The sequence below is a fragment of the Archocentrus centrarchus genome, chromosome 1 (assembly GCF_007364275.1).
Source record: "Archocentrus centrarchus isolate MPI-CPG fArcCen1 chromosome 1, fArcCen1, whole genome shotgun sequence".
NCBI classification, from domain to species: domain Eukaryota; kingdom Metazoa; phylum Chordata; class Actinopteri; order Cichliformes; family Cichlidae; genus Archocentrus; species Archocentrus centrarchus.
Window position 1 is genome coordinate 504,468 of NC_044346.1, and position 25,524 is coordinate 529,991.

The window sequence follows — 25,524 nt, forward strand, 5'->3', positions numbered from 1 at the left end:
GTGTCACATTTCACTCAGCAGGCACAGACTGACTGGATTAGCAGAAACAAAGACAGATTCAGGCCTAAATTTAGATTAGCTTGTGTTTAATGAACGTGTCTTTATACACAAACGGCTGAATGTGAACCCAGCTTAACCCTTAACCAATAAAGACTAGCACTGGCCAATCAGAGTATTCAAAAACATTAAGTTTAGACAATGAAGAATGAAGAGAGAGAATGAAGCAGGTCTACAGGAAATGACTGTGTTACAGGTGTTGCACAGCATGGTGAGCAGCGTGGAGAGGCCACCCACCACCCCCTCAGGAGGTCAGCTGATCCTTCGCTGTAAGGACTTCAGGATCTTCCAGATCCTCATTCCACAGGAGCGGGACTGCTTGGACGTCCACACCTCACTGGCCAGGCTGTCACGACCAGGTGTGTGCATGTTTTTTGTGTGTATGAACTGCTGTGACAGGACACACAAAATACTGAGTGTTACAGTGAGTCCTGTCCTCTTAGAGAAGTACAGCGAGCTCTACTGCCTGTCCTTTAACCCCAACGTGAACAAAGAGGAGAGAGAGGAGTCGTGGAGCTTCATCGACCTCGTCGCCGACTACAAGAGGATGGGAGTTCCTAACAACCTGTGGGTTGCTACGGCAGCCAACAGCGAATACAGGGTCAGTCGTGGTCATGTGACATTTATGTAGGAACAAGGGTCAAGTATGTAAGGAAAAGGACACTGTTAATTAACAGATGAGTACATTTAAACACTTTGAAATTAAAGTTACTGCTAAAGACTTTTGATGGTACGATGCTCTGAGAGCTCCACGCTCTGCCACTCAAACCATCATCAGATTCAGACATGCTGCTCAGCTGACAGCAGGAATGTTTCTATTGGGGAGACAAAGGAGACAAAAGCTGCAGTTCCTCTGCAGTCCAGCAGGGCGCCAGCAGTGAGTCAGTCCCATAGACCCCCATGTTAAAACTTCCCAGCAGAAACATGTGTTTACAGCCAGATGCAGAAACTGTTTTGGTCTCTGTAGATAACTTTCACCTTCATAACAGCTGTAGGGGGAGGATGTTTGTATTATTAGGGCTGTGGCCTCTGACTCTGGTCGCCCCGGTCAGGTTCATCACTTTTAGTGTCCAGTGTAAACATTTATCTGTGCTCCCTGCAGTGTTTCCATATCTGCTTGTTTTGTAGTTCATGTGTTCTCAAGTTGATTTTTGTTTCCTTAGTTAGCACAGCATTGGGCTCTGCTCCTGTACTATGAGCTGAAGCTGTTCATATTTCTCTTGATAAGTGCAGTGAGTAGTCTTTGTACTCAGGATGTTTACAAGGTCATAGATTAGATAAGTTTCCCTTCAGCCTGCGATCAGCAGCTCCCTCAGAACGCTGCTTATTGCCTCCAGCTCAGGGTGGCTCAGTCCAGTTTTCCTCCAGTGCTTAGTCTGTCCTTCCATTTTCTTCTGCTTATCCATAAGGGGGGGGGGCTGGAGGCTATCCCAGCTGCAATTAGGATGAGGGGCATGGTACACTGTGGACAGGTTGCCAGTCTGTCACAGGGCTGTTTAGTCACTAAATATTTAATCAGAAATGAGCAGTAATTGACCTCAGATGGGAAGCTTTTGGCAAACCCTGCACAAAGATTGGACTTTGGCTGCATTTGTGCTAAATAAAGCTGAGCACCAATGTCTCACTGTAAAATGATGCCTGCCTTTGGTTTGAGCTGGAGCCCAAAAGTATTTGCTGTGTGCGTCCTCTGCAGGTGTGTGATACCTACCCCTCAGAGCTGTTTGTTCCAAAGTCGGCCACGCCCGCCATCGTTGTCGGCAGCTCGAGGTTCAGAAGTCGAGGACGATTTCCTGCTTTGTCGTACTTCCACCAGGACACGCTGGTCAGACACACACACACACACGCACACACACAGAAAGGAAGGTGGTGATTCTGAGTGTGTTATCGCCCTGTAGGCAGCCGTGTGCCGGTGCAGTCAGCCGCTGCCAGGAGGATGAGATGATGCTACAGGCGGTGATGAAGTCCAACCCTGGCAGTGACTACATCTATGTGGTGGATACCAGGCCCAAGGTAACACAGACACACATGCACGTACAGTGACATGAAGAGGGGTTGTGAATAACATGTGTGTTTGCGCGCGCACACAGCTGAACGCGATGGCAAATCGAGCAGTGGGTAAAGGCTATGAGAACGAGGACCACTACACCAACATCAAGCTGCAGTTCATTGGCATTGAAAACATTCATGTGATGAGGAGCAGCCAGCAGAAGATCATCACCTGGGTCATCTGTCTCGTCTCTGACAGAGATCCTTAAAAACAGGATTAAAAACTCTTCATTTTACCTTCAAATCAGCTTCATGTGGATGTTTTCATTTTCATTGATTATTCTCTTTTTAACACTCACACTGCTGCTCAGTGTACAGCAGAGACGTTTTAGTTTCCTACTTATGAGACTGTGCTTGTGCAACTGCAGAGGGGGAAGCTGTGATCCAGATTCAGCCTGTATCCACTGTTTGGTTTGTCCTTCAGTCTGTGAAGAGTGTCGGGTTCATGGGCCCTCGCTGTTCGTCCGGGATGCTCCGGTGGGCCTCGGGGAGAAGTCAAATCAGCCACGCCTGAATCACTCGTCTCTGTTTCAGATTGCTGACGTGAACAACACTTATCAGTCTGTCGATGGCAGCGATGAGACCAAAGCCAACCGGATGAGGTGAACTTTGTTCTGAAGATAACTCCTGATCTTTATTCGTCTATCACTGCATTTGAACCGTACACAGCCAAACGTGTTCCTCAGCTCCCTGCAGTGCCTTAACTAAGACAGTGATCGAGAGCTGCTCCAGAGTTTACTGCTTCTTTCTTTGCTAAGAATCCACCTTTTTGTTTTAGATATATTTATTGTGAATGCAAAACTCCAAAGCAAATGGAGAACATCCCCAACAGACATCTTACACCTTTGGCATTTGTCAGTGATAGTTTACTCAATCTGTATGGTGTATAATATATGAGGTTGAAGAATATTAAATTGAATTTGTCCGTGTTTAATAGATAATGTTTTCCCTTCCTTATCCCATATGGGGCCCACCTATGTGTGCTGGCAGGGGACAATCATATTGGTGTATCCATCCCCAGGCTTTATCATATAAAAAGACATGAAAGAGGCAAAACCAGATCATTCCTGTATCATTTATAGCTCTGTACTCGGGGCTAACAGTGGCCGGACTGAGTGCAGATGTCCATAAGTTGTGGTCGTGGTACTTCAGCATCTATCTAGTGCTTGTAACAGTCGTAATTGTGATGTCTCTTTACGACAGTCTGGTCTTTTTGTGTTGATGATGTCACCAGTGTGCGCCCACCGCTCCTCGGTAGAGAGCGCGGGAGATGTTTTGCAGACGGACATTTTGGCTTGAGGAGGACCTTTCCCTTTTCTTATTTTTTGCACCGTCACAGGTTGTATGAACACTGCTCATTTTCATGTGTGTTGTTGTAGCAGCCGTTCAACCGGGCTTCATAAGGTTGTGAAGATTACGTTTATTAAAAGGGCAACACTGAAATTCTCAGTGCCAGTGTGCTTGTGCGTTTTTTTGGCTGCCCGCCGCCTCCTCTTCACCACCGAACACAACCCGGACGTTACAAGGCCCGTTTGTGAAAAACTAGTCTCATATTTTGTGGTTGTCAATCTTTGTCAGCAAGTTTAAGACAGGGTTTAATAATGTCATATTTATAACATATTTCCCTCTATTCTATTATTTTTTATGGCATTAAAACAAAAATAAAAAAATAAAACAAACAGTAGATGTAAGCATGATAAGATAAGATCACCGTTACACACATAAATCAGAACACACCTATTTATTTCACATTCCCATAAGCTAGTGACCCATGATTATTGATATCAATAATTGATCTTCTGTGTGTCAGTGATGCTCTTGTGAAGTGTATTAGCTTTTAAAATCAGTCAGTTCAATCTAGATTCTTCATATAAATTGGCCCACATGGCAAACAGTGACTCTGACTCCGTTATTACCTAATTTTTGGCCTAAAATTCTTTAGATATATGTTGATTGCATCTATCTTTGGGTCAAATCAAAGTCCAACTCTACGAAGCTCTTACTCCAAACATAAAAAGAAATTATCAACTGGGTCAATGCACAGGTAGCAGTTAAATATGCAGCCTTCAGCCTCCAACTCATCAGTTCTGACAGTGCTTATATTCACTGAATACATAGATGTTCAATCCACAGTAGTCAGCGATTTATCACTTGAAATGTATTCCTACACCTCTTAGACAAACACTGTTCACATATGGCCGTCATCCTGGTTAGTTTCCTGTGAAAGGCGCATCAATGTCTCAGGTTTGGTCTCAGGCTCCTGTGGAGAAAGTGAAATAAAGTTCCAATTCCTCCCTGTCAGTTAAACAAATTGAGTCATGACCTGCAGGCCTTATGGGTCAATAATTACATTTACACAAACAACCAGGACTATAGTTTAACAGGACACCAAGGTGTCAGTGGCTCTTAATGGTAAATCCCTTGTTTGTTTATCATGCTGAGAAATTATCTTACAGTTTTAATATACCACTAGTTTTACTAAGTTTTCATGCTGTCAAATGCCTTTAAGCTGAACACTGAGAGACATCATGTCTGTGACTGTAAGCCGGTCTTCATTGCATGTTTGTTTGGAGCTCCTGCATGTAACAAAAATCTATTTCAGCAGATTCGTCTTTAGAGTTGATTCAAACTAATCAGATAAAAAAAAATTGCTTTAGGAAAAGGTAAAGGACATAATTTAAAAGGAAAATCATTTCAATACAATTTATAATAGACCCAAATTTTTTGTGGCTCTTTGCACACCTCAGAGTGCTGACCACACTCTTCTGACCCCGCTTCGGCTGAGCTTTGTCATCTTGTTTCACTTTTACTGAAACCTTGGACGAGCTCAGGGATTTTAACTCGTGACCACGCTGACTCTAAATGACCGGATTGGTGAAAAACCCTTTCCTGTTACGGTCAGGACATTTTTAACTTTACATTTAAACCCTACAATGTTGATGAATTTCAGACTACAGTGAAGCTCAGTGAGAGCAGAGAGATCAGAGGAAGTCCAGCAGGCCTGAGAGCGCGTCGATCTGCTGAGTCTCATCAGTGTCTTCCTCATTCTCTACATCATTCCTGCTACCGGTCAGCAGGTGGCGCTGATGCTGCCCACGGACACGAATAAGACCCGCCCCTGTTCTCAATTACGTCCTCAGAGCACCCAGAAATAGCTGCAAGGCCCTCGACGAGCTGATTCACGATCTACTGACCGACCAGTGAAAATGAGTGGAAGAGGTAAGGGAGGCAAAGGACTCGGAAAAGGAGGCGCTAAGCGTCACCGCAAGGTTCTCCGTGATAACATCCAGGGAATCACCAAGCCCGCCATCCGCCGCCTGGCTCGCCGCGGTGGTGTCAAGCGTATTTCCGGTCTGATCTACGAGGAGACCCGCGGGGTGCTCAAGGTGTTCCTGGAGAACGTCATCCGTGACGCCGTCACCTACACCGAGCACGCCAAGAGGAAGACCGTGACCGCCATGGACGTGGTGTACGCGCTCAAGAGGCAGGGCCGCACTCTGTACGGCTTTGGAGGTTAAGCTCACAGCTCGGACACACAACTACAAACACACAAAGGTCCTTTTAAGGGCCGCCCACACGTTCAATGAGGACAAATGATTCATGTTTGCAGCGCACCACAGCTCTTCAAACCATTACTTGAAACACACTCTTCAGACACTCCTGCTACAGACACATACCCTGATAATCAAGTGTTTATATACATATCCTTTAAACACAAACCCAGTGTTGCAGATGGTGACCATGATAGTTAATTATGATCAGCACAGGTAAGATAAGTGATATTATTTTGGGCTCTTACTACCAAGAAGTAACCCAAGCTAGCATTTGCTCTCATACATGTGCACACAGTACTGAGTACAGGGCCACCTGAGTATTGCAATACTTTGAACTCCTAAAGGGAGCTGAGGTAGGGGAGAGCTGTGTCATGACTCATGAACACGTTTTAATGACCCCTAAATACTGATTAATTTCCACAATAATGCAACAACAGTTTTTGGAGAGCTGTGATGTGAACGTCTCTGAAGCTTCTGTTTGAAATTAAGATTAAGATTAAGATAGTGTTTATTTGTCACATGCACAGTTATACACAGTACAATGCACAGTGAAATGTATTTTGTACCTGCAACCATATATACACACACATATAAATAAGAATAAAAATTAAAAAAAAAGTAATTCACACTATACACTATACTCTATATACTATACACTATACACACTTTTATAAATTATAATATTTACACTGTGCAATAATGGTCCAGTTAGGGCTCAGAGTTGAGCAGACGGATGGCTTGTGGGTAAAAACTCTTCTTCAACCTTTCAGTCTTAGCCCTCAGGCAGCGGTAACGCCGGCCTGATGGGAGCAGGGAGAAGAGAGAGTGTCCGGGGTGGCTGGGCTGTTTTAGGATCTTCATGGCCCTCAGCCTGCACTGCTTGGTGTAAATGTCCTGCAGGTTGGGGAGGGTGGTTCTGATGGTCCGTTCAGCTGAACGAACCACCCTTTTTAGGGCCATGAAGTCCTGCTTGGTGCAGTTTCCCATCCAGGTGGTGATGCTCCCACGCATGATGCTCGCGATGGTGCAGGTGTAAAAGTTCCTGAGCACCTTGAGTGGGAGCTTGAAGTCTCTCAGCCGCCTGAGGAGGTAGAGACGCTGTCTGGCCTTCTTCACAGTGATGTTTATGTGATGAGTCCAGGACAGGTCCTGTGAGATGGTCACTCCCAGGTATTTGAAAGTGTCCACTCTTTCCACCTCAGCACCACTGATGACAAGTGGATGGTAGTCCCTCTGCTGCTTCCTGCTGAAGTCCACGATCAGTTCCTTCGTTTTGGTGACGTTGAGCAGGAGGTGGTTCTCCTGAGGTGAAATGAGACTCAGTCAACACTAACGATTATCAGATAAATCCATGGTTCATGTTTGAGGTCTTTTTCAGTTCCATTAACATAATTTCACACAATTCAGTGGCTGAATATATTATTGGAATGAATATAGTCTATAAGTAACTGCTATGATGACCCAAAACACATCAAATAATTCCCAGCAGGTCAAAGGTGGGAGCAGAAATAAACAGGAAGTGAAGGACAGTCAGGTCACAAAGGTGGCTCTTTAGTTTGGCTGTAGAAGCAGGTGGCCTCACTCTACCTCACTCTACCTCCTGGCTGCAGCTCAGGTCACCTACTAATTTTAAGGTTGGCAGTTTGATTCCTGGCTCCTCTGGGCTGCGTGTCAAAGTACCCTTGGGCAAGATATTGAACCCCAAGTTGCTCTCTGATGCAAGTATTGGAGTATGAATGTGTGTGACCGTTAGACAATAAAGGCACATAGCTGAGTTACATATGAACGGGTGAATGTAGACGTGTTGTATAAGCGCTTTGAGTGCTCAGAGTAGAAAAGTACCGTATAAGAACTGATCCATTTACTGTGGCTTTGACCTCTGACTTTAGGGGCAATTAAAAAACCTTGAGTTTCCCACAGCCTCACAATATAGAAGCACTTTTGAGAAACAGGCAAAACATAAACCACGAAGATCCTTAAAAACAGCACAAGAAGGTGGAAATCTGTCCTTTGTGAGTCTCACACATGCTGCTGTGTGAGCTGCTGGCATCTTCTGGAAGCTCTCAGCGCAGAGCTGGAAGACTTAAAGCAGCTCTGAAACGTCCAGTTGAAGGTTTTTGTGTTTCAGTGTGAGCAGCTCACACTGACCTCTGACACGCTTTACATCACCTCCAGGGTGTCCTGAGGGCACCAAGGCCATCACCAAGTAACCCGTCTGCTCACAGCCCGCAACACAAGAGCAACACACTGCACAACAAGAGCTCTTTCCTTGCCTTCGTCCAGTTGTGCAGAATTGTGTATCTGGAGACAGTGTGTCAGAGAAGCACAGGTATCAGATGTGACCTGAGAGCACGGTTCCTCCATCAGGGAGTCTTTGCACTGCTGCAGATATGACACAAAAAGCCTCGATGGCAGTATAGAGGGCGTGAGATTAATGTGAACCAGGTTCTTTAAACTCCAAGAAAATCTGAAGGTGGTTTCCTCACAGCTCTGATCAGTGCATTTTAATGGATCAATAAGGATCATGAAAATCTGATTGATTTATTACAGGTGGATATCATGGAGAGCAGTGATGGGAAAGTGAGGCTGTGTCAAAGGTTTGAAGGGACTGAGGGAAACACTGAAGGCCACTTTGGCTGTTGTCACATCCTGTGAAACAATGACAAAAAACATCTCAGCACAATCTGAAGAGGGTATGTACTGCAGCAAAAAACTAAATTCAATTCAATTAAAGATTTAATGTGAGCAAGATCCTGACATGTTGAAGCTCCAACACTTGGGCAGCAACTCCCAGAAACAGCAGGTGAGCCACCTGTTGAAACTGGGGTGAAATGCACCAAAACATTGATCAGCCACGATGAGTTTGAAGCTCTCTGAAGTTCAGTGTGATTTGGTCGGCCTGACCACGCTGTGCCATCAGTGTGGCAGTACTGATTCAGGTCTATGAATCCAAAGCTCCACAGTCAGCGGCTGAAATCTGATTTCATGAGTACAAAATGATTTGATGTGTGTAGCAGGAATTTGTTCAATTGTTTTTGGTGCTTTTTACTATCAAATAATGAAATCATCCAATCATTAAATGTTTCACTACAGGTTTCAAGTATTAAAGTAATGACAGGATTGACGAAAAGTTATAAAGGCTCAAACATTTTCACCTTCTCAGCAGACTGATGTTTGCATTACTGAGCTCAGTGTGAATGAAGCGGATTGTAATTGTGTAGTTTGTGGTGAGGCTGCGTCTCAGAGAGCAGTGTGTGGCTCTTAAAAGAGCCTTTGTGTTGCAGCAGCAGTAAGTTGCGTTTACTTGGCCTTGGCGGGCTTCTCGGTCTTCTTGGGCAGCAGCACGGCCTGGATGTTGGGCAGCACGCCACCCTGAGCGATGGTGACTCCGCCGAGCAGCTTGTTGAGCTCCTCGTCGTTGCGCACAGCCAGCTGCAGGTGTCGGGGGATGATGCGAGTCTTCTTGTTGTCGCGGGCAGCGTTGCCGGCCAGCTCGAGGATCTCAGCGGTCAGGTACTCGAGCACGGCCGCCAGGTAGACGGGGGCGCCGGCACCAACGCGCTCAGCATAGTTGCCTTTGCGCAGCAGCCTGTGGACACGGCCCACAGGGAACTGCAGTCCAGCACGAGACGAGCGGGTCTTGGCCTTAGCTCTGGCTTTGCCGCCGGTCTTGCCGCGTCCACTCATGTTGGTTTGTGTTTCGTTGCAGTTTCAACACTCCAAGGAAATGTGTTTGCAGCAGCGCAAAGCCTCGCTTATATGCGCGCAGGGGCGGGCCGCTGTCGCTTGTGGCGCGCCCTTTGAACGCGCTTTCCTCGCCCACGAGAGAGCCGCCAATGAGCCGGAGCTCTGACGCAACGTCACAGCTGCGTCACAGCCGCTCGCTCGCACAATATAAGAACAGCGAGCGGGCGCTTCTGTCGCTACGTTTTGTCGTGTTGACAGAAGGAAGAAAGGATGGCAAGAACCAAGCAGACCGCCCGTAAGTCTACTGGAGGCAAAGCCCCCAGGAAGCAGCTGGCCACCAAGGCCGCTCGCAAGAGCGCCCCGGCCACCGGAGGCGTCAAGAAGCCTCACCGTTACAGGCCCGGTACCGTGGCTCTGCGCGAGATCCGCCGCTACCAGAAATCCACCGAGCTGCTCATCCGCAAGCTGCCCTTCCAGCGCCTGGTCCGAGAAATCGCTCAGGACTTCAAGACCGACCTGCGCTTCCAGAGCTCCGCCGTCATGGCTCTGCAGGAAGCCAGCGAGGCTTACCTCGTCGGCCTCTTCGAGGACACCAATCTGTGCGCCATCCACGCCAAGAGGGTCACCATTATGCCCAAAGACATCCAGCTGGCCCGACGCATCCGCGGAGAGAGAGCTTAAGCTGCCTCCGTGCACCAAAGCAAACCCAACGGCTCTTTTCAGAGCTCCCACTCCCACACCGAGAGCTCGCTCCTCTCACACTGCACCCACTCTCACGGCAGCAACAAATCACTACAATCACTTTTATCACCTCTCTCTTCAGCTCCTTTACAAAGTTCACTGCGTTTTATTCACGGATACAAACTACACTCTCAAGCTGCTCCAATACTGACTGCATCTACAAACTTATGCTCATCAATGAGCTGCAGCTGCGAACACAAACATGCTGCTATCACTCATATTCTCACATTCAGAGCTCACTCCTGTGCTTTAAACACTACTCTATTCATCTTCATCTTCTGCTCTCTCATTCTACACTTCATTCACAGGTCACTGATCAATCTGCACATAGTAAACAAAGGCAGCTGTGTGTGTGTGTGTGTGTGTGTCTGTGTGTGTGGGAGAGAGAGATCTCACTTTGTCCTGAGCCCATCTGCATCGGGTAGTAGGACCCTCAATGGACCCACTCCAGTTTGCATATCAGCAGCACATTGGAGTGGATGATGCCATCATCTTCCTCCTACAACGAGCTCTTTCTCACCTGGAGAAGCCTGGAAGCACTGTGAGAATAATTGTCTTTGATTTCTCCAGTGCTTTCAACACCATCCAGCCTACAGCCTGGGGAATAAATTGGAAAACACTGGAATTGGCCACCACCTAACATCCTGGATCCTGGATTATCTCACCAATCGGCCACAGTATGTGAGGTCATGTGGCTGTTTCTGACACAGCTGTCTGTAGCACAGGGGCCCCACAGGGAACAGTTCTAGCCCCATTCCTCTTCACATTATACACTGCTGACTTCTCCTATAATTCACCCACTTGTCATCTGCAGAAGTTTTCAGATGACTCTGTGATTGTCGGTCTTATACGAGATGAGGATGACGGGGAATACGGAGATTCTCGGTCTGGTGTCAAAGGAACCACCTCATAATCAATGCAAGCAGAACCAAAGAGCTGGTGGTGGATTTCCACAGGCACAAGTGCACTTCCCCCCCACACACCGGTGATCATCCTAGGTATGGACATTGATAGGGTCACATCCTATAAGTACCTGAGTGTTTATCTAAACAATAAACTGGACTGGTCAGACAACAGCACTGCACTTTATAAGACAGGTAAGAGCAGACTCTACCTGCTCAGGAGACTGAGGTCCTTTGGAGTGCAGGGGGCACTCCTGAAAACATTTTATGACTCTGTGGTGGCATCAGCTCTTTTTTTACAGTGTGCTGCTGACAGGAAGAGACTAGATAGGCTCATCAGGAATGCCAGTTCTGTCCTGGGCTGCTCCCTGGACACTGTGGAGGTGGTGACGGAGAGGAGGACGACAAGAAGGTTGTACTCTATGCTGTCAAATGACTCCCACCCATGTATGGAACTGTGACAGCCTTGAGGAGCTCCATCAGTGACAGACTGTTGCACCCCAAACGTTTGAGAGAGCGCTATCACAGGTCCTTCCTGCCTGCAGCAGTGAGACTTTTTAACCAGCACTGGTCCCTGAAGGAATATTATGCCATATATATCTTACATACATTTACTTCCCTGAGAAATTGGTCTGGAAAATAACATAACTGATTAAAATACAGAAGCTTATAATGTTCCGTGTCATCATGAACTTTGTGTTCGGACTGTACAACGAATCACACTGATGAAGACTAAACAATGACAGAAACGGAGACTGCGAGGTCACCCTGTTGTTGAAATTCTCTGTTTTCCACATTCTGTTTTGTAAATGATGTAATCCAGACCGATATGAGCTGACTATATGACAACTGTAAGTTGAATGAGAAAGTGCCAGTGCTCCATTTCATGTCCAGCACCACACTGGGCATGGTGTGCAGCTCTGACCCGGATTAATCTGTAAACTGTTTGGAAATGACTTTATTAAATGTAATAATTGGACTCCTTATTCCGTTGTGTATGTCATTCCTGTTCGAGAAACGAACACGCAGAAAAGGTTTAAACAGCAGACAGCACACACATTTATTAATAAATTCCTTCATCCCAGACATAAGAGTGTTTTACTATGTATATCTACAGTACTGACATTTGGTCACATTGTCTATCTCGTCTATATGTATCGTCTATATTGATCACAATCTCTATATTGTCTATACTGTCTGTACTGTCTATATTGTCTATACTGATACTTTACATAGTATATACAGTTTTTTATTTGTATATTCTGTATTTGTATTTTCTTATTTTTTTTATCTTTTCATTCTTTCTTATTGTGTTGTTAGTATCTATTGTGTCTCTGTACAATAGCTTGCCGCTACTACACTAAAATTTCCCCATTGTGGGACAAATAAAGGGATTTTCTGTTCTATTCTATTGCATTAGATCACTTCAGTGTTCTAATGCAGTCACATTCATGGAAGGGTGATGGTGTCAGTGAATGATTTAAAACTGTGTGTTATCGAGTAAAGTATAAGTAGTAGTAATTTTGTAGTTCTTTACTTAAGTAAAAGTAGCAGGTTGTATAAATGTTGGATTCAGTGAATGAATCTCAGCATCAGCAGCTTTGATTCAAACTCATCTCTGCTGCACTGATGTAACCTGTGACTCTGACTGTGAACACAGCCTCTGTGCACCAACACAGAGCTTTATTGTAGAGTACAGCAAGCTGACTTGTTTTGATACAATCTTTAAATAACACAAAGTTAGTATACCTCCGTTTGTTTTGCAGTCCTCACCTTTAAATCTAACCTCTTCTTCGTCTCCTTTCCTCTTTCTTACATCTTTCTCTCTCTTTTCTGTCCCTAGAAATACAGCAGTTCTTCTTTTAGCTAGCATTGTGTGACAAACTGCGTCTGTTTTTAATTCTTTGTTTTCAGTGAGACTGAGTAGGATGGGCATGAATTAGTTTAAATGCTCCTGCATGTTAGTGCAGCTGAAACTGAGGCTTTACTCACAACCGTGTCCAAAAAGATTCAAAGATTCAGCGCCATCTGGTGGACAACTGAAGCCACAGCATCCTCCATGCTGTTCATGTTTTATTCATCTATACTAATAGTGATTACATCATTATTACCAGAGGTGGCAAAAGTACTGACATTCTGTACTTAAGTAGAAGTACAAGTACTTATGTTAAAAAATACTTTAGTAAAAGTCGAAGTACTGGTTCAACTTCTCTACTTAAGTAAAAGTAAAAAAGTACAGGCTCTGAAATGTACTCAAAGTAAGAAAGTAAAAGTAGTTCTTTGGAGGATGTTTCTACCTGCTATTTTTGTGTAAAACAAACCGAAACTCATTATATATTATTGTAATAATATAAAATAGTACATGAGAATACAAATGTTATTCCAATCTAAATTTTAATTCTAATGAATGCACTCAGCTTGAAACTGTTATGTAGGACACAAACTGTTAAAGTGAATTTAAACACAGCTCTGTTCTCTGTGTCCTCCATAGTAGAGGGTGACTGTGCCTCCACCTAAACACCAACATGAGGATACTCAGGGGTTACAGTGGGATTCAGAAGGTGGAGGAACCCTAAGATCAGCTGTAGTGGCTCTGCATGGGGAGAAGAATCACAGATTTCTATTGTGAGCTGCAGTAAATGATGTTGGTGTGCAGGCTGTGATCAGCTGACCTGCTGCTGCTGCTCTGAGGTTTACTGCTCTGTGTGGATGAACTGAAGTCACAAAGATGTAACCCAGTATTTCACAGCTCTCTGAGCTGATCTCCATCCCCTACACTGACAGCATACAGGCTGTAGAAATGTTGGATTCAGTGAATGAATCTCAGCATCAGCAGCTTTGATTCAAACTCATCTCTGCTGCACTGATGTAACCTGTAACTCTGACCATGAACATAAACACTGTGCTCCAGTCCAACACAGAGCTTTACTGTAAATACAGTACAACAAACTAACCTATTTATTACACACTAAACTGCAGTATTTTCATAGAATCTTTGAATTACACAAAGTCAGCATACTTCAGTTTGTTTTCCAGTCCTTACCTTTAATTCTAACCTCTCTTCTTCCTCTCCTGTCCTCTTTCTCCATCTCTGAGTGAACTTCTCTCTCTTTGCTCTCCCTGAAATACAGCAGCTCTTCTTTTAGCTAGCAGACACACTGTGTGACAAACTGCACACACTTTGTGTGTTTGCTGATATTTGTTGAGCATTTAGAAACGTTGCATTTACCTGCCACACGTTACCAGAGGTGGGAAGTAATGAAGTACAAATACTTCGTTACTGTACTTAAGTAGATTTTTCAGGTATCTGTACTTTACTTAAGTATTTATTTTTTTGACTACTTGTTACTTTTACTCCCTACATTTTTATACAAGTATCTGTACTTTCTACTTCTTACATTTTCAAACAGACTCGTTACTTTTTAACGTCAGAGAGAAGTTTGCATTTCCGGTCAGTGCGCCTTCAAACATAAAACGATCTGAGCCTAAATGGAGGAATAATAACACATAAGAGACAATCGTACTGCGTATCCTCCATCATCGGGGCTTATCTCGTACAAAGGGATTAAATACGCAAACCCATATAATTAATGTATCATTTATAGCGCTATAATCGAGTCCGTAAGTTGCGCTGCGGCACATAAACAGCTTAGCTAGCGCTACTGAAGAGGAGTGAGCATGAAGGGAGTAACGTGTGGCAGGTAAATGCAACGTTTCTAAATGCTCAACAAATATCAGCAAACACACAAAGTGTGTGCAGTTTGTCACACAGTGTGTCTGCTAGCTAAAAGAAGAGCTGCTGTATTTCAGGGAGAGCAAAGAGAGAGAAGTTCACTCAGAGATGGAGAAAGAGGACAGGAGAGGAAGAAGAGAGGTTAGATTTAAAGGTAAGGACTGAAAACAAACTGAAGTATGCTGACTTTGTGTAATTCAAAGATTCTATGAAAATACTGCAGTTTAGTGTGTAATAAATAGGTTAGCTTGTTGTACTGTATTTACAGTAAAGCTCTGTGTTGGACTGGAGCAGTGTTTGTGTTCATGGTCAGAGTTACAGGTTACATCAGTGCAGCAGAGATGAGTTTGAATCAAAGCTGCTGATGCTGAGATTCATTCACTGAATCCAACATTTCTGCAGCCTGTATGCTGTCAGTGTAGGGGATGGAGATCAGCTCAGAGAGCTGTGAAATACTGGGTTACATCTTTGTGAGTTCACTTCATCCACACAAAGCAGTAAACCTCAGAGCAGCAGCAGCAGGTCAGCTGATCACAGCCTGCACACCAACATCCTTTACTGCAGCTACAATAGAAAGCTGTGATTCTTCTCCCCATGCAGAGCCACTACAGCTGATCTTAGGGTTCCTCCACCTTCTGAATCCCACTGTAACCCCTGAGTATCCTCATGTTTGTGTTTAGGTGGAGACACAGTCACCCTCTACTATGGAGGACACAGAGAACAGAGCTGTGTTTAAATTCCCTTTCACAGTTTGTGTCCTACATAACAGTTTCAAGCTGAGTGCATTCATTAGAATTAAAATTTAGATTGGAATAACATTTGTATTCTCATGTACTATTTTATATTATTACAATAATATATAATGAGGTTCGGTTTGTTTTACGCAAAAATAGCAGGTAGAAACATCCTCCAAAGAACTACTTTTACTTTCTTACTTTGAGTACATTTCAGAGCCTGTACTTTTTTACTTTTACTTAAGTAGAGAAGTTGAACCAGTACTTCGACTTTTACTAAAGTATTTTTTAACATAAGTACTTGTACTTCTACTTAAGTACAGAATGTCAGTACTTTTGCCACCTCTGCACGTTACTCCCTTCATGCTCACTCCTCTTCAGTAGCGCTAGCTAAGCTGTTTATGTGCCGCAGCGCAACTTACGGACTCGGTCCGGCCCGATTATAGCACTATAAATGATACATTAATTATATGGGTTTGCGTATTTAATCCCTTTGTACGAGATCAGCCCCGGTGATGGAGGATACGCAGTACGATTGTCTCTTATATGTTATTATTCCTCCATTTAGGCTCAGATCGTTTTATGTTTGAAGGCGCACTGACCGGAAATGCAAACTTCTCTCTGACGTTAAAAAGTAACGAGTCTGTTTGAAAATGTAAGAAGTAGAAAGTACAGATACTTGTGTAAAAATGTAGGGAGTAAAAGTAAAAAGTAGTCAGAAAAATAAATACTTAAGTAAAGTAACGATACCTGAAAAATCTACTTAAGTACAGTAACGAAGTATTTGTATTTCGTTACTTCCCACCTCTGATTATTACACACTAAAATAAATGATGCTTGTTAGACACCCTTTTACTGAACACCCCCCCCCCCCCCCCTTCCCATATTCAGATTTTTCCCAGCCATTCCCACAATGCTGTGAATGCTCTGAAAAGCCTTCAGCTGATCCAAAATGCTGCAGCTAGAGTACTGACAGGGACTAGAAAGAGAGAGCAGATTTCTCCCATATTGGCTTCTCTTCACTGGCTCATAGTCCCATATTCAATTCAATTCAATTCAATTTTATTTATATAGCGCCAAATCACAACAAACAGTCGCCTCAAGGCGCTTTGTATTGTGGGTAAAGACCCTACAATAATACAGAGAAAACCCAACAGTCAAAACGGCCCCCTATGAGCAGCACTAATATTCAGATTTTTCCTGTGTATGCTGTGTATCTCTACTTCACTGATTTAATTAACTACAGTTGGTTATGTGTTAATGAGCTGTCCGGCACATTAGGGAAAAATATAAGTTACATACACAATCATCTGGTTGCTTTAATTAGGATAGGTGGGCACACTGCCAGGCTGTGTATGTATACAGTGGTATGAAAAAGTTTGGGCACCCCTGATAATTTTCATGGTTTTCCTTTATAAATCATTGGTTGTTCGGATCAGCAGTTTCAGTTAAATATATCATATAGCAGACGCACACAGTGATATTTGAGAAGTGAAATCAAGTTTACAGGATTTACAGAAAGTGTGAAATAATTATTTAAACAAAATTAGGCAGGTGCAAAAGTTTGGGCACCTCAACAGAAAAATGACATCAATATTTAGTAGATCCTCCTTTTGCAGAAATAACAGCCTCTAAATGCTTCCTATAGCTTCTGATGAGAGTCTGGATTCTGGTTGAAGGTATTTTGGACCATTCTTCTTTACAAAACATCTCCAGTTCAGTCAGGTTTGATGGTTTCCAAGCATGGACAGCCCACTTTAAATCACACCACAGATTTTTTAAGATTAAGATTAAGATTAAGATAGCGTTTATTCGTCACATGCACAGTTATACACAGTACAATGCACAGTGAAATGTATTTTGTACCTGCAACCATATATACACACACATATAAATAAGAAGAATAAAAATAAAAAAGTAATTCACACTATACACTATACTCTATATACTATACACTATACAGACTTTTACGTGGAATTATAGATTATAAATTATAATATTTACATTGTGCAATAATGGTCCAGTTAGGGCTCAGAGTTGAGCAGACGGATGGCTTGTGGGTAAAAACTCTTCTTCAACCTTTCAGTCTTAGCCCTCAGGCAGCGGTAACGCCGGCCTGATGGGAGCAGGGAGAAGAGAGAGTGTCCGGGGTGGCTGGGCTGTTTTAGGATCTTTATGGCCCTCAGCCTGCACTGCTTGGTGTAAATGTCCTGCAGGTTGGGGAGGGTGGTTCTGATGGTCTGTTCAGCTGAACGAACCACCCTTTTTAGGGCCATGAAGTCCTGCTTGGTGCAGTTTCCCATCCAGGTGGTGATGCTCCCACGCATGATGCTCTCGATGGTGCAGGTGTAAAAGTTCCTGAGCACCTTGAGTTGGAGCTTGAAGTCTCTCAGCCGCCTGAGGAGGTAGAGACGCTGTCTGGCCTTCTTCACAGTGATGTTTATGTGATGAGTCCAGGACAGGTCCTGTGAGATGGTCACTCCCAGGTATTTGAAAGTGTCCACTCTTTCCACCTCAGCACCACTGATGACAAGTGGATGGTAGTCCCTCTGCTGCTTCCTGCTGACGTCCACGATCAGTTCCTTTGTTTTGCTGACGTTGAGCAGGAGGTGGTTCTCCTGGCACCAGTTCTCCAGGCGGGAGACCTCTCTCCTGTAGGCTGTCTCCTCATTGTGAGAGATTAGTCCCACAACAGCAGTGTCGTCAGCAAACTTGATGATGACGTTGGACTCTGACGTGGCCTCGCAGTCATGGGTGTACAGTGAGTACAGCAGAGGGCTGAGCTCACAGCCTTGGGGGGATCCAGTGTTGAGGGTGAGGGAGGATGAGGTGAGGTGACCCACTCGTACCACCTGTGGTCTGCTGGTCAGGAAGCTGTGAACCCACCTGCACAGGGATGGGCCCAGGCCCAGGTCCAGCAGCTTAGAGACCAGCCTGGAGGGAACTATGGTGTTGAAGGCTGAGCTGTAATCTACAAACAGCACTCTCACATAGTTCCCCTTACCAGTGTCTATGTGTGAAAGGGTCTTGTGGAGGAGGAAGGATATGGCGTCATCTGTGGATCTGTCTGGCCAGTATGCAAACTGTAGTGGGTCGAGGGTGGTGGGCAGTGAGGAGGTGATGAATGTCTTGATGAGTCTCTCAAAACACTTCATCACCACTGAGGTGAGCGCTATGGGCCTGAAGTCATTGGGGCTGCTGGGGTGTGGTTTCTTTGGGACAGGGACTATGATGGACTTTTTTAAAGCAGGTGGGAATCACACACAGTTTCAATGAGAGGTTGAATATCAGTGTAAACACAGGTGCCAGCTGGTCAGTGCAGGTCTTAAGGACACGTCCACTAATACCGTCTGGTCCAGCCACTTTCCTGGTGTTTACACGTCTAAACGCCCTCCTCACGTCGCGCTTCGTCACAGTGAGTGTCTCCGCCCCTCCGGCCGGGAGCGCAGCGGGCTGTCGGCTTCCCGACTCGAAGCGCGCAAAGAAGTTGTTGAGTTCATCAGCCAGAGAAGCGTCGGCACTCACCGGGGGTGTGTGTGGTGCTTTGTAGTCCGTGATGGTGCCACAGTCCCCTAGAGTCAGACTGTTGTAGTTGCTGTTCCAGTCTGCGGCCGTAGCGATGTTTTGCCTCTTTCACCGCTCTGCGGACGTTGTATGATGCAACCTTGTAGTCCTCCATGTTCCCAGAGGCGAGGCCGGAGTTGTAGGCAACGGTGCGGGACCTCAGGGCGTCGCGGACAGATTTATCCACCCACGGCTTCTGGTTGGGAAAAGTCCTGATGGTCCTCCTAAGTGAAGTGTCTTCAACAACTTTCCCAATAAATCCCACAACAGTTTCCGTAAACTCCTCGATGTCTCCGCCCGCGCTGCTGCGAAACATGTCCCAGTCGGTTGAATCCAACGCACCCTGCAGAGCGGCCTCTGTTTGATCAGACCACCGTGTCACTTCTCTCACAGCAGGGGGTTCCTGCCTGAGCCGTTGTTTGTATTTCGGCATGAGAAGGACAGAGGTGTGATCGGACTTCCCAAAGGGCGGAAGAGGCTTTGCTTTGTAGCCCTCTTTGAATGGAGAGTAGCAGTGGTCTAGGGTCCTCTCTCCTCTGGTGGGGCAGTCGATGTGTTGAATAAACTCCGGTATTACCTTTTTCAAGTTTGCACTGTTAAAGTCCCCGGCTACGATGAGAGCCGCATCACGCTGGTTAGCCTGATAGGTGGAAATAGCTTCATGTAGCTCGGATAGTGCAGTGTTTGTGTCCGCCTGAGGTGGAATATAGACGGCGCTGAAGATGACCGAAGTGAACTCGCGGGGCAGGTAGTGGGGGCGGCATTTCAGGGTTAGGAGCTCCAGGTTAGGCGAACATGATTGTTTCAGAGGGACAACATTCCTACTGTCACACCAGTTGTTATTAATCATTAGGCACACACCTCCTCCTCTTGATTTTCCAGACTCACTCGTTCTGTCCGTGCGATGAACACTGAAGAACTCCGACGGCTGTACGGCGTGGTCCGGTATGAGGGGGGTCAGCCATGTCTCTGTGAGACAGATGATGTTGCAGTCCCTTATGTCCCTCTGAAACTGTATCCTGGCCCTGAGTTCGTCCAGCTTGTTATCCAGTGACTGGACATTAGCCAACAGGATGCTCGGCAGTGGCATTTGGTGCGCTCTACGCCTCAGCCTCTCTCTTACGCCGGCTCTTTTCCCTCGGGGCCTTGTCCGTGACCTGGGTGCTCCGCGCCCTCCTTTGTTTGAGCTGGCCCACTGGAAACGCAGGATCTCCTGGGGCCAAGCCGGGTCGGGAGAAAAAGGTGTTAGAATACAGCCAGAGTGCTGTATTCTGATATTAAAAAGAGTCTGTCTGTCATACGTGATATGACACAGAGCAGGCGGAATTATAAAGTCGGAATTAAATCTAAACCTAATATATACAAACAAAGCGTAGGAGCAGGTACGACGGCTGCTGACCTCACCGGCGCCATCTATTTTTTATAACATTCAGGTCTGGGACTGAGATGGCCGTTCCAGAACGTTGTACTTGTTCCTCTGCATGAACGCCTCAGTAGATTCTGAGCAGTGTTTGGGGTCGTTGTCTTGTTGAAGTATCCAGCCCCGGCACAACTTCAACTTTGTCACTGATTCCTGAACATTGTTGTCAAGAATCTGCTGATATTGACTTTAATCCATGCGACCCTCAACTTTAACAAGATTCCCAGTACCTGCACTGGCCCCACAGCCCCACAGCATGATGGAACCACCACCACATTTCACTGTGGGTACCAAGTGTTTGTCGTGGAATGTTGTATTCTTTTTCCGTCATGCATACCGCCCCTTGTTATGTCCAAATAACTCAGTTTTAGTTTCATCAGTCCACAGCACCTTATTCCAAAATGAAGCTGGTTTGTCCAAATGTGCTTCAGAGACACTGTTTGTGGCATGTGTGCAGAAAAGGCTTCTTCTGCATTACTCTCACATACAGCCTCTCCTTGTGCAAAGTGCGCTTGAATAGATGAACGATGCACAGTGACACCATCTGCAGCAAGATGATGTTGTAGGTCTTTGAAGCTGCTCTGTGGGTTGACTATGACTGTTCTCACCATCCTTCACCTCTGCCTATCTGAGAGTTTTCTTGGCCTGCCACTTCGGGCCTTAACAAGAACTGTGCTCTTCCACAGTCAGTTCCTCACAGTGGAAACTGACAGCTGAAATCTCTGAGATTTTTTTTGGATCCTTCCTCTAAACCATGATGTTGAACAATCTTTGTCTTCAGCTCATTTGAGAGTTGTTTTGAGGCTCCCATGTTGATGCTCTTCAGAGAAGATGCAAAGAGGAGAAACACTTGCAATTGGCCATTTTAACCCTTTCTCATAATTGGATTCACCTGTGTACAGTATGTAGGTCAAGGGTCAGTGAGCTTACTAAACAAATTTTGTGTTCCTGTTACGGGCCCCAGGGATGGTGCCACCATAACAAAAATGAAATCCCTGCAAATACAGGTAACATTCAGGAGCAATGAAGACGCAGTGCACTCGGTTTGCCTTCCAGATTGCATCTGTTTCAGATTTCCATAAACATTAACAACATTCATGTATGCATTACTTTCTTTCAGTTCCAGTGTCTTTACAACTCACATATGTCCATATTTCCAACAGTTATAAACATAGAAGTAGATGTGTTCACACATCAACACTCCACTATCTCCAATGTACAACCTCTCTGTGCAGGTGGAATAACAGTACACAGTTGCCCTTGCATAAGCAATGGAAAGCTACTACATGTCTATAGTGCACCTTACAGTCATTCTCAACTGTATTTAAAACAATGCTTTTAGCTGTTCCAATTTACGGTAGACACTGTATCTGTTCTGGATACTGAAACTAAGCAATTAATCACACATTCTTAACAGCATTGTGAAAATAAAACAGTCCCGTATAACATGTGAGGCATTCATACTCATTCAAACTTAAAGTGCCAAAACATCTTAAACATTTCTATTCTAAACAGTAAGGTGTGTAGGAGTACAAATATTCATCATGTAAAGCAAATAAACCTGCAGTGACACTCCTGCAAGACCACACTCGGGGCATACGACCCACAATACCGCAACGTTACCGTGACGTATTTGCCAGCGGCCTGCAGAGCCTGTCCCCTAGCTGAGGCTGCTGCAGGTCTCCAAACTGCTGCTCACAAGTGTAAAACAATGCAACTTTACAAACGTAGCATGCAGAATAACATTTTCTCCAAATGACAGACAGTGGTATCATTTTTAACCAAGTACTAACCTGCAAATACAGGTAACATTCAGGAGCAATGAAGACGCAGTGCACTCGGTTTGCCTTCCAGATTGCATCTGTTTAGCGGGCGGAAATTCACCCCCCTAAAGCAACCGGGGTGCATCTTCCCTGGAATCAACAGTTCCACCTGAGGTGTTGCTCCAATTTTACTGTCCTTCTGTATAGTCCATGTTGCCCAATAAATCAGCACAAATATTGGTCATGTTTCCCAAAAATATTTTGAGTCTTTGTCGCTGGAAATCACAGGTAAGCAAATTAAATAAATGAAACTAACAGATTAACACAAAAGTGGCCATACATTTTGGGTGTGCCACACGCTCCCCAACAAACAAAAGTGGCTCCTGACACTTGCTGTTAATAGTCCAAATTCCTTTTACCTCTTGAACCAGGTTTCAACTCCTATATGATACATATAAACACACATTACAAATTTATAACAGTATCGCATGAACAAAACCTGTCAGATGTCTTTCTCGACCTTAACAACAGTGGATACAATGATTAATTGGTGAGTAGGTGACAGGTATGGTGTGAGTGGGTTGGACTGAATACCAGTAAGATTGTGGGTACTGGCACATGTGAAATATCGGCTGTACTCCTATGGAGCCAACAACCAAACGTGGCTGATAAGTTGGCTGACCAAGGGAAGAGTAGGTCAGCATCTGGCCAGGTCGCCTCTCCCTTGTAGATCTCCTTGGCTGAGGCTGGAAGTCTGGTTGACACTCTTGAGTATTTCCCCTTGAGTTGTTTGTCTGAAGCACCTGCTGTGCTTCGTCAAGTTGGGGCTCCTCAGCAGAGAGCAAAATCTCATTTTCCTTCTCTTGCTCTATCTCTCCTACGTTCACGCTTTCAGACTCAGATTCCACAGGGGTGTGCTCCTCCAATAGATCTCCAGGTGTCTCAATGGTACTCTGTAGCCTGCTTGTGGTATCCTGCCCATACATGTCCAAATTGGCCTGCACTTGTTCTCTTGGTACCCGTAGCCAGTAACGGGGTGCCTCCCCATCCATCTCGGAATCACTTGTGTCACTGTTCTGTCTTTGTTCGACAGTTTCCAGGGGTGGATTTGACCTTCCTTTCCTCTTTTGAGGCTTATCAAGCATGGCAGACTCAGTTAGGTCTATTGGCAGATCATTAACTTGTAGTAACAAGTTTCTATGGAGGGTACGAGTGGGGTGACCCTTCTTCTCAGGACTGACTTTATAGACTGGGTTATCCCCAACCTGCTCCCTGACAATGTAAATGGCTTTCTCCCAGTATGGTTTCAGTTTGCATGGACCTCCCCTTTCTGAAAGGTTGCGAACAAGAACCCTGTCCCCGGGCTGCAGAGTCACACCTCTGTTCCGTTTGTCATAATAGCGCTTTCCTTTTGCACTTGAATGTTGGCTGTTAGTGCTGGCTATCTTGTATGCCTCAATCATTTTCTCTTTCCATCTTTTTGCATATTCACTTTGAGTGCATGTCTCATCCTCAGTTACCAATCCAAAGAGAACGTCAATAGGCAGACGTGGATGGCGGCCGTACAGAAGGTAATATGGAGAGAACCCTGTTGACTCATGTTTGGTGCAGTTATATGCATGAACGACGTAAGCCAGGTGATCTTTCCAGTTTTCTCTCTCTTTCTCACCCAGTGTCCTGAGCATCTGTAGCAGAGTTCGATTGAATCTTTCTGCGGGGTTGCCCTGAGGATGGTATGGGGAAGTTCTGGAATGATTTACACCAGACAGCTGTCTGAGTGTCTTGAACAACTCATTCTCGAACTCCCGGCCCTGATCATGATGGAGCTTAGCTGGGTACCCAAATCGCAGGATGAAATCACTGAAGATTCGGTCTGCAGCTGTCTTTCCAGCCTTGTTTCTGGTGGGATACGCCTGTGCAAATCTGGTGAAGTGGTCGACTACAACCAATATGTATTCGTACCCACCTCGGCTGGTCTCAAGGTGCAGGAAGTCAATGCACACAAGCTCTAGGGGTGAGCTTGATGTAAGGCTTCCCATGGGTGCTTTGTCAGGCAATGCTGGCTTTTTTTGCTTTATGCAGCGACATCTTCTGGTGATGTATTCCTCAACCTCTCTTTTCATAAAAGGCCAATAAAAGCGGTCTCTTACTAGGCCAAGGACTCTTTCCACCCCAACATGTCCCATACTGTCATGCAGGTGTGAGAGGATAGTTGGCTTGTAGATGGCAGGCAGGACAAACTGTCGTCACCTGGGAGTCTTCCTATAAAGAAGGCCGTCCTCCACCTGCAACCTGCTCCATTCCCGTGTCAGTTTTCTTGTGGGCTTGTCAAGTGTCCTACGTACCTCATCAGTTAGTTCTCTGTTTTTCTCCTTTAACTCTAAGATTTTACCTATTACAGGATCTTTATGCTGTTCCTTTGCAAGTTCTTTGTGACTGATTACTGAAAGTGGCTCTATGTTTGAGTGTATTTGTTTTTGTGACGTGATATTGAGGGCTGCTACCCAAGCTACATCCCCTTGTTTGGCTGTCCTAGTTCCCTCCCAAGTGGCACACACTACTTCTTCTGATAGTCTTTCTGAGCACTGATCCATAAAGACATTGATATCAAGTGGACAGCGAGAAAGGGTGTCTGCATCAATGTTCTGTTTGCCGGGCCGATACCTAATTTCAAAGTGGAAATCAGCAAGCTGCCCCACCCAGCGATGTCCCACGGCATTGAGCTTGGCCGTACTCATAACGTAAGTGAGGGGGTTGTTATCTGTGAATACAATGAAGTGGGGTGCATAGTACAAGTAATCTACAAACTTGTCACATATGGCCCACTTCAAGGCCAAGAACTCCAGTTTCCCACTGTGGAGGTGGTAATTCTGTTCAGCTGGAGTCAGGGTACGGGACCCATAACCTATCACCCTCATCTTACCATCCTGGTTTTGGTATAGTACTGCCCCGAGGCCCTGTTGAGAGGCATCTGTGTGCAGTATGAACGGGTGGTCAAAGTCTGGGTAGGCCAGCACCGGTGGGTTTGTTAGAATATCTATGAGGTGCTCCAGAACCTCTTGGTGCTGGTCATCCCATTCTACTAAAGTCCGTGAAGGAAGCTGAGGCCCCTTCATTTTCCCTCTTTTTGGCTTGGTCAGCGGTGGACTAGGTTTTGTCTGGAGTAGTCCATAGAGTGGCCTGGCTATACGGGAAAAGTCCTGTACATAAGCGCGGTAATAACTCAGAAAACCCAGCAGTCGCCTGACATCACCTACTGTTTGTGGGGTTTTCTGCTTCAGTGCCTGTACAGCTTCAAGATCTTTTGGGTCTACCCTCACCCC

The 25,524-nt window shown here is 45.3% G+C and overlaps 3 protein-coding genes and 1 pseudogene across 4 annotated transcripts; 3 read left to right on the plus strand and 1 right to left on the minus strand.

The window, feature by feature from the left end:
* The first annotated feature begins 205 nt into the window (after positions 1-205).
* LOC115789027 (myotubularin-related protein 7-like) lies at positions 206-3,258 on the plus strand (annotated as a pseudogene).
* A 2,044-nt stretch (positions 3,259-5,302) lies between these two features.
* On the plus strand, positions 5,303-5,651 carry LOC115779744 (histone H4). The gene has a single exon (XM_030728521.1). The coding sequence runs from the start codon at positions 5,310-5,312 to the stop codon at positions 5,619-5,621; it is 312 nt and encodes a 103-aa protein (XP_030584381.1). The 5' UTR covers positions 5,303-5,309; the 3' UTR covers positions 5,622-5,651.
* A 3,297-nt stretch (positions 5,652-8,948) lies between these two features.
* LOC115779672 (histone H2A-like) lies at positions 8,949-9,344 on the minus strand. 2 transcript variants are annotated; one of them, XM_030728435.1, is made up of 2 exons: positions 9,264-9,344; positions 8,949-9,158 (listed from the first exon to the last, which is right to left on the minus strand). In XM_030728435.1, exons 1-2 carry the CDS (start codon positions 9,342-9,344, stop codon positions 8,958-8,960), a joined length of 282 nt encoding a protein of 93 aa, XP_030584295.1. In that variant the 3' UTR covers positions 8,949-8,957. The 2 variants fall into 2 exon arrangements, with proteins under 2 accessions (XP_030584295.1, XP_030584293.1); XM_030728433.1 differs by having other exon boundaries at positions 8,949-9,344.
* Positions 9,345-9,605: 261 nt separating this feature from the next.
* Positions 9,606-10,025, plus strand: LOC115779614 (histone H3). The gene has a single exon (XM_030728381.1). The coding sequence runs from the start codon at positions 9,615-9,617 to the stop codon at positions 10,023-10,025; it is 411 nt and encodes a 136-aa protein (XP_030584241.1). The 5' UTR covers positions 9,606-9,614.
* Positions 10,026-25,524: the final 15,499 nt, after the last annotated feature.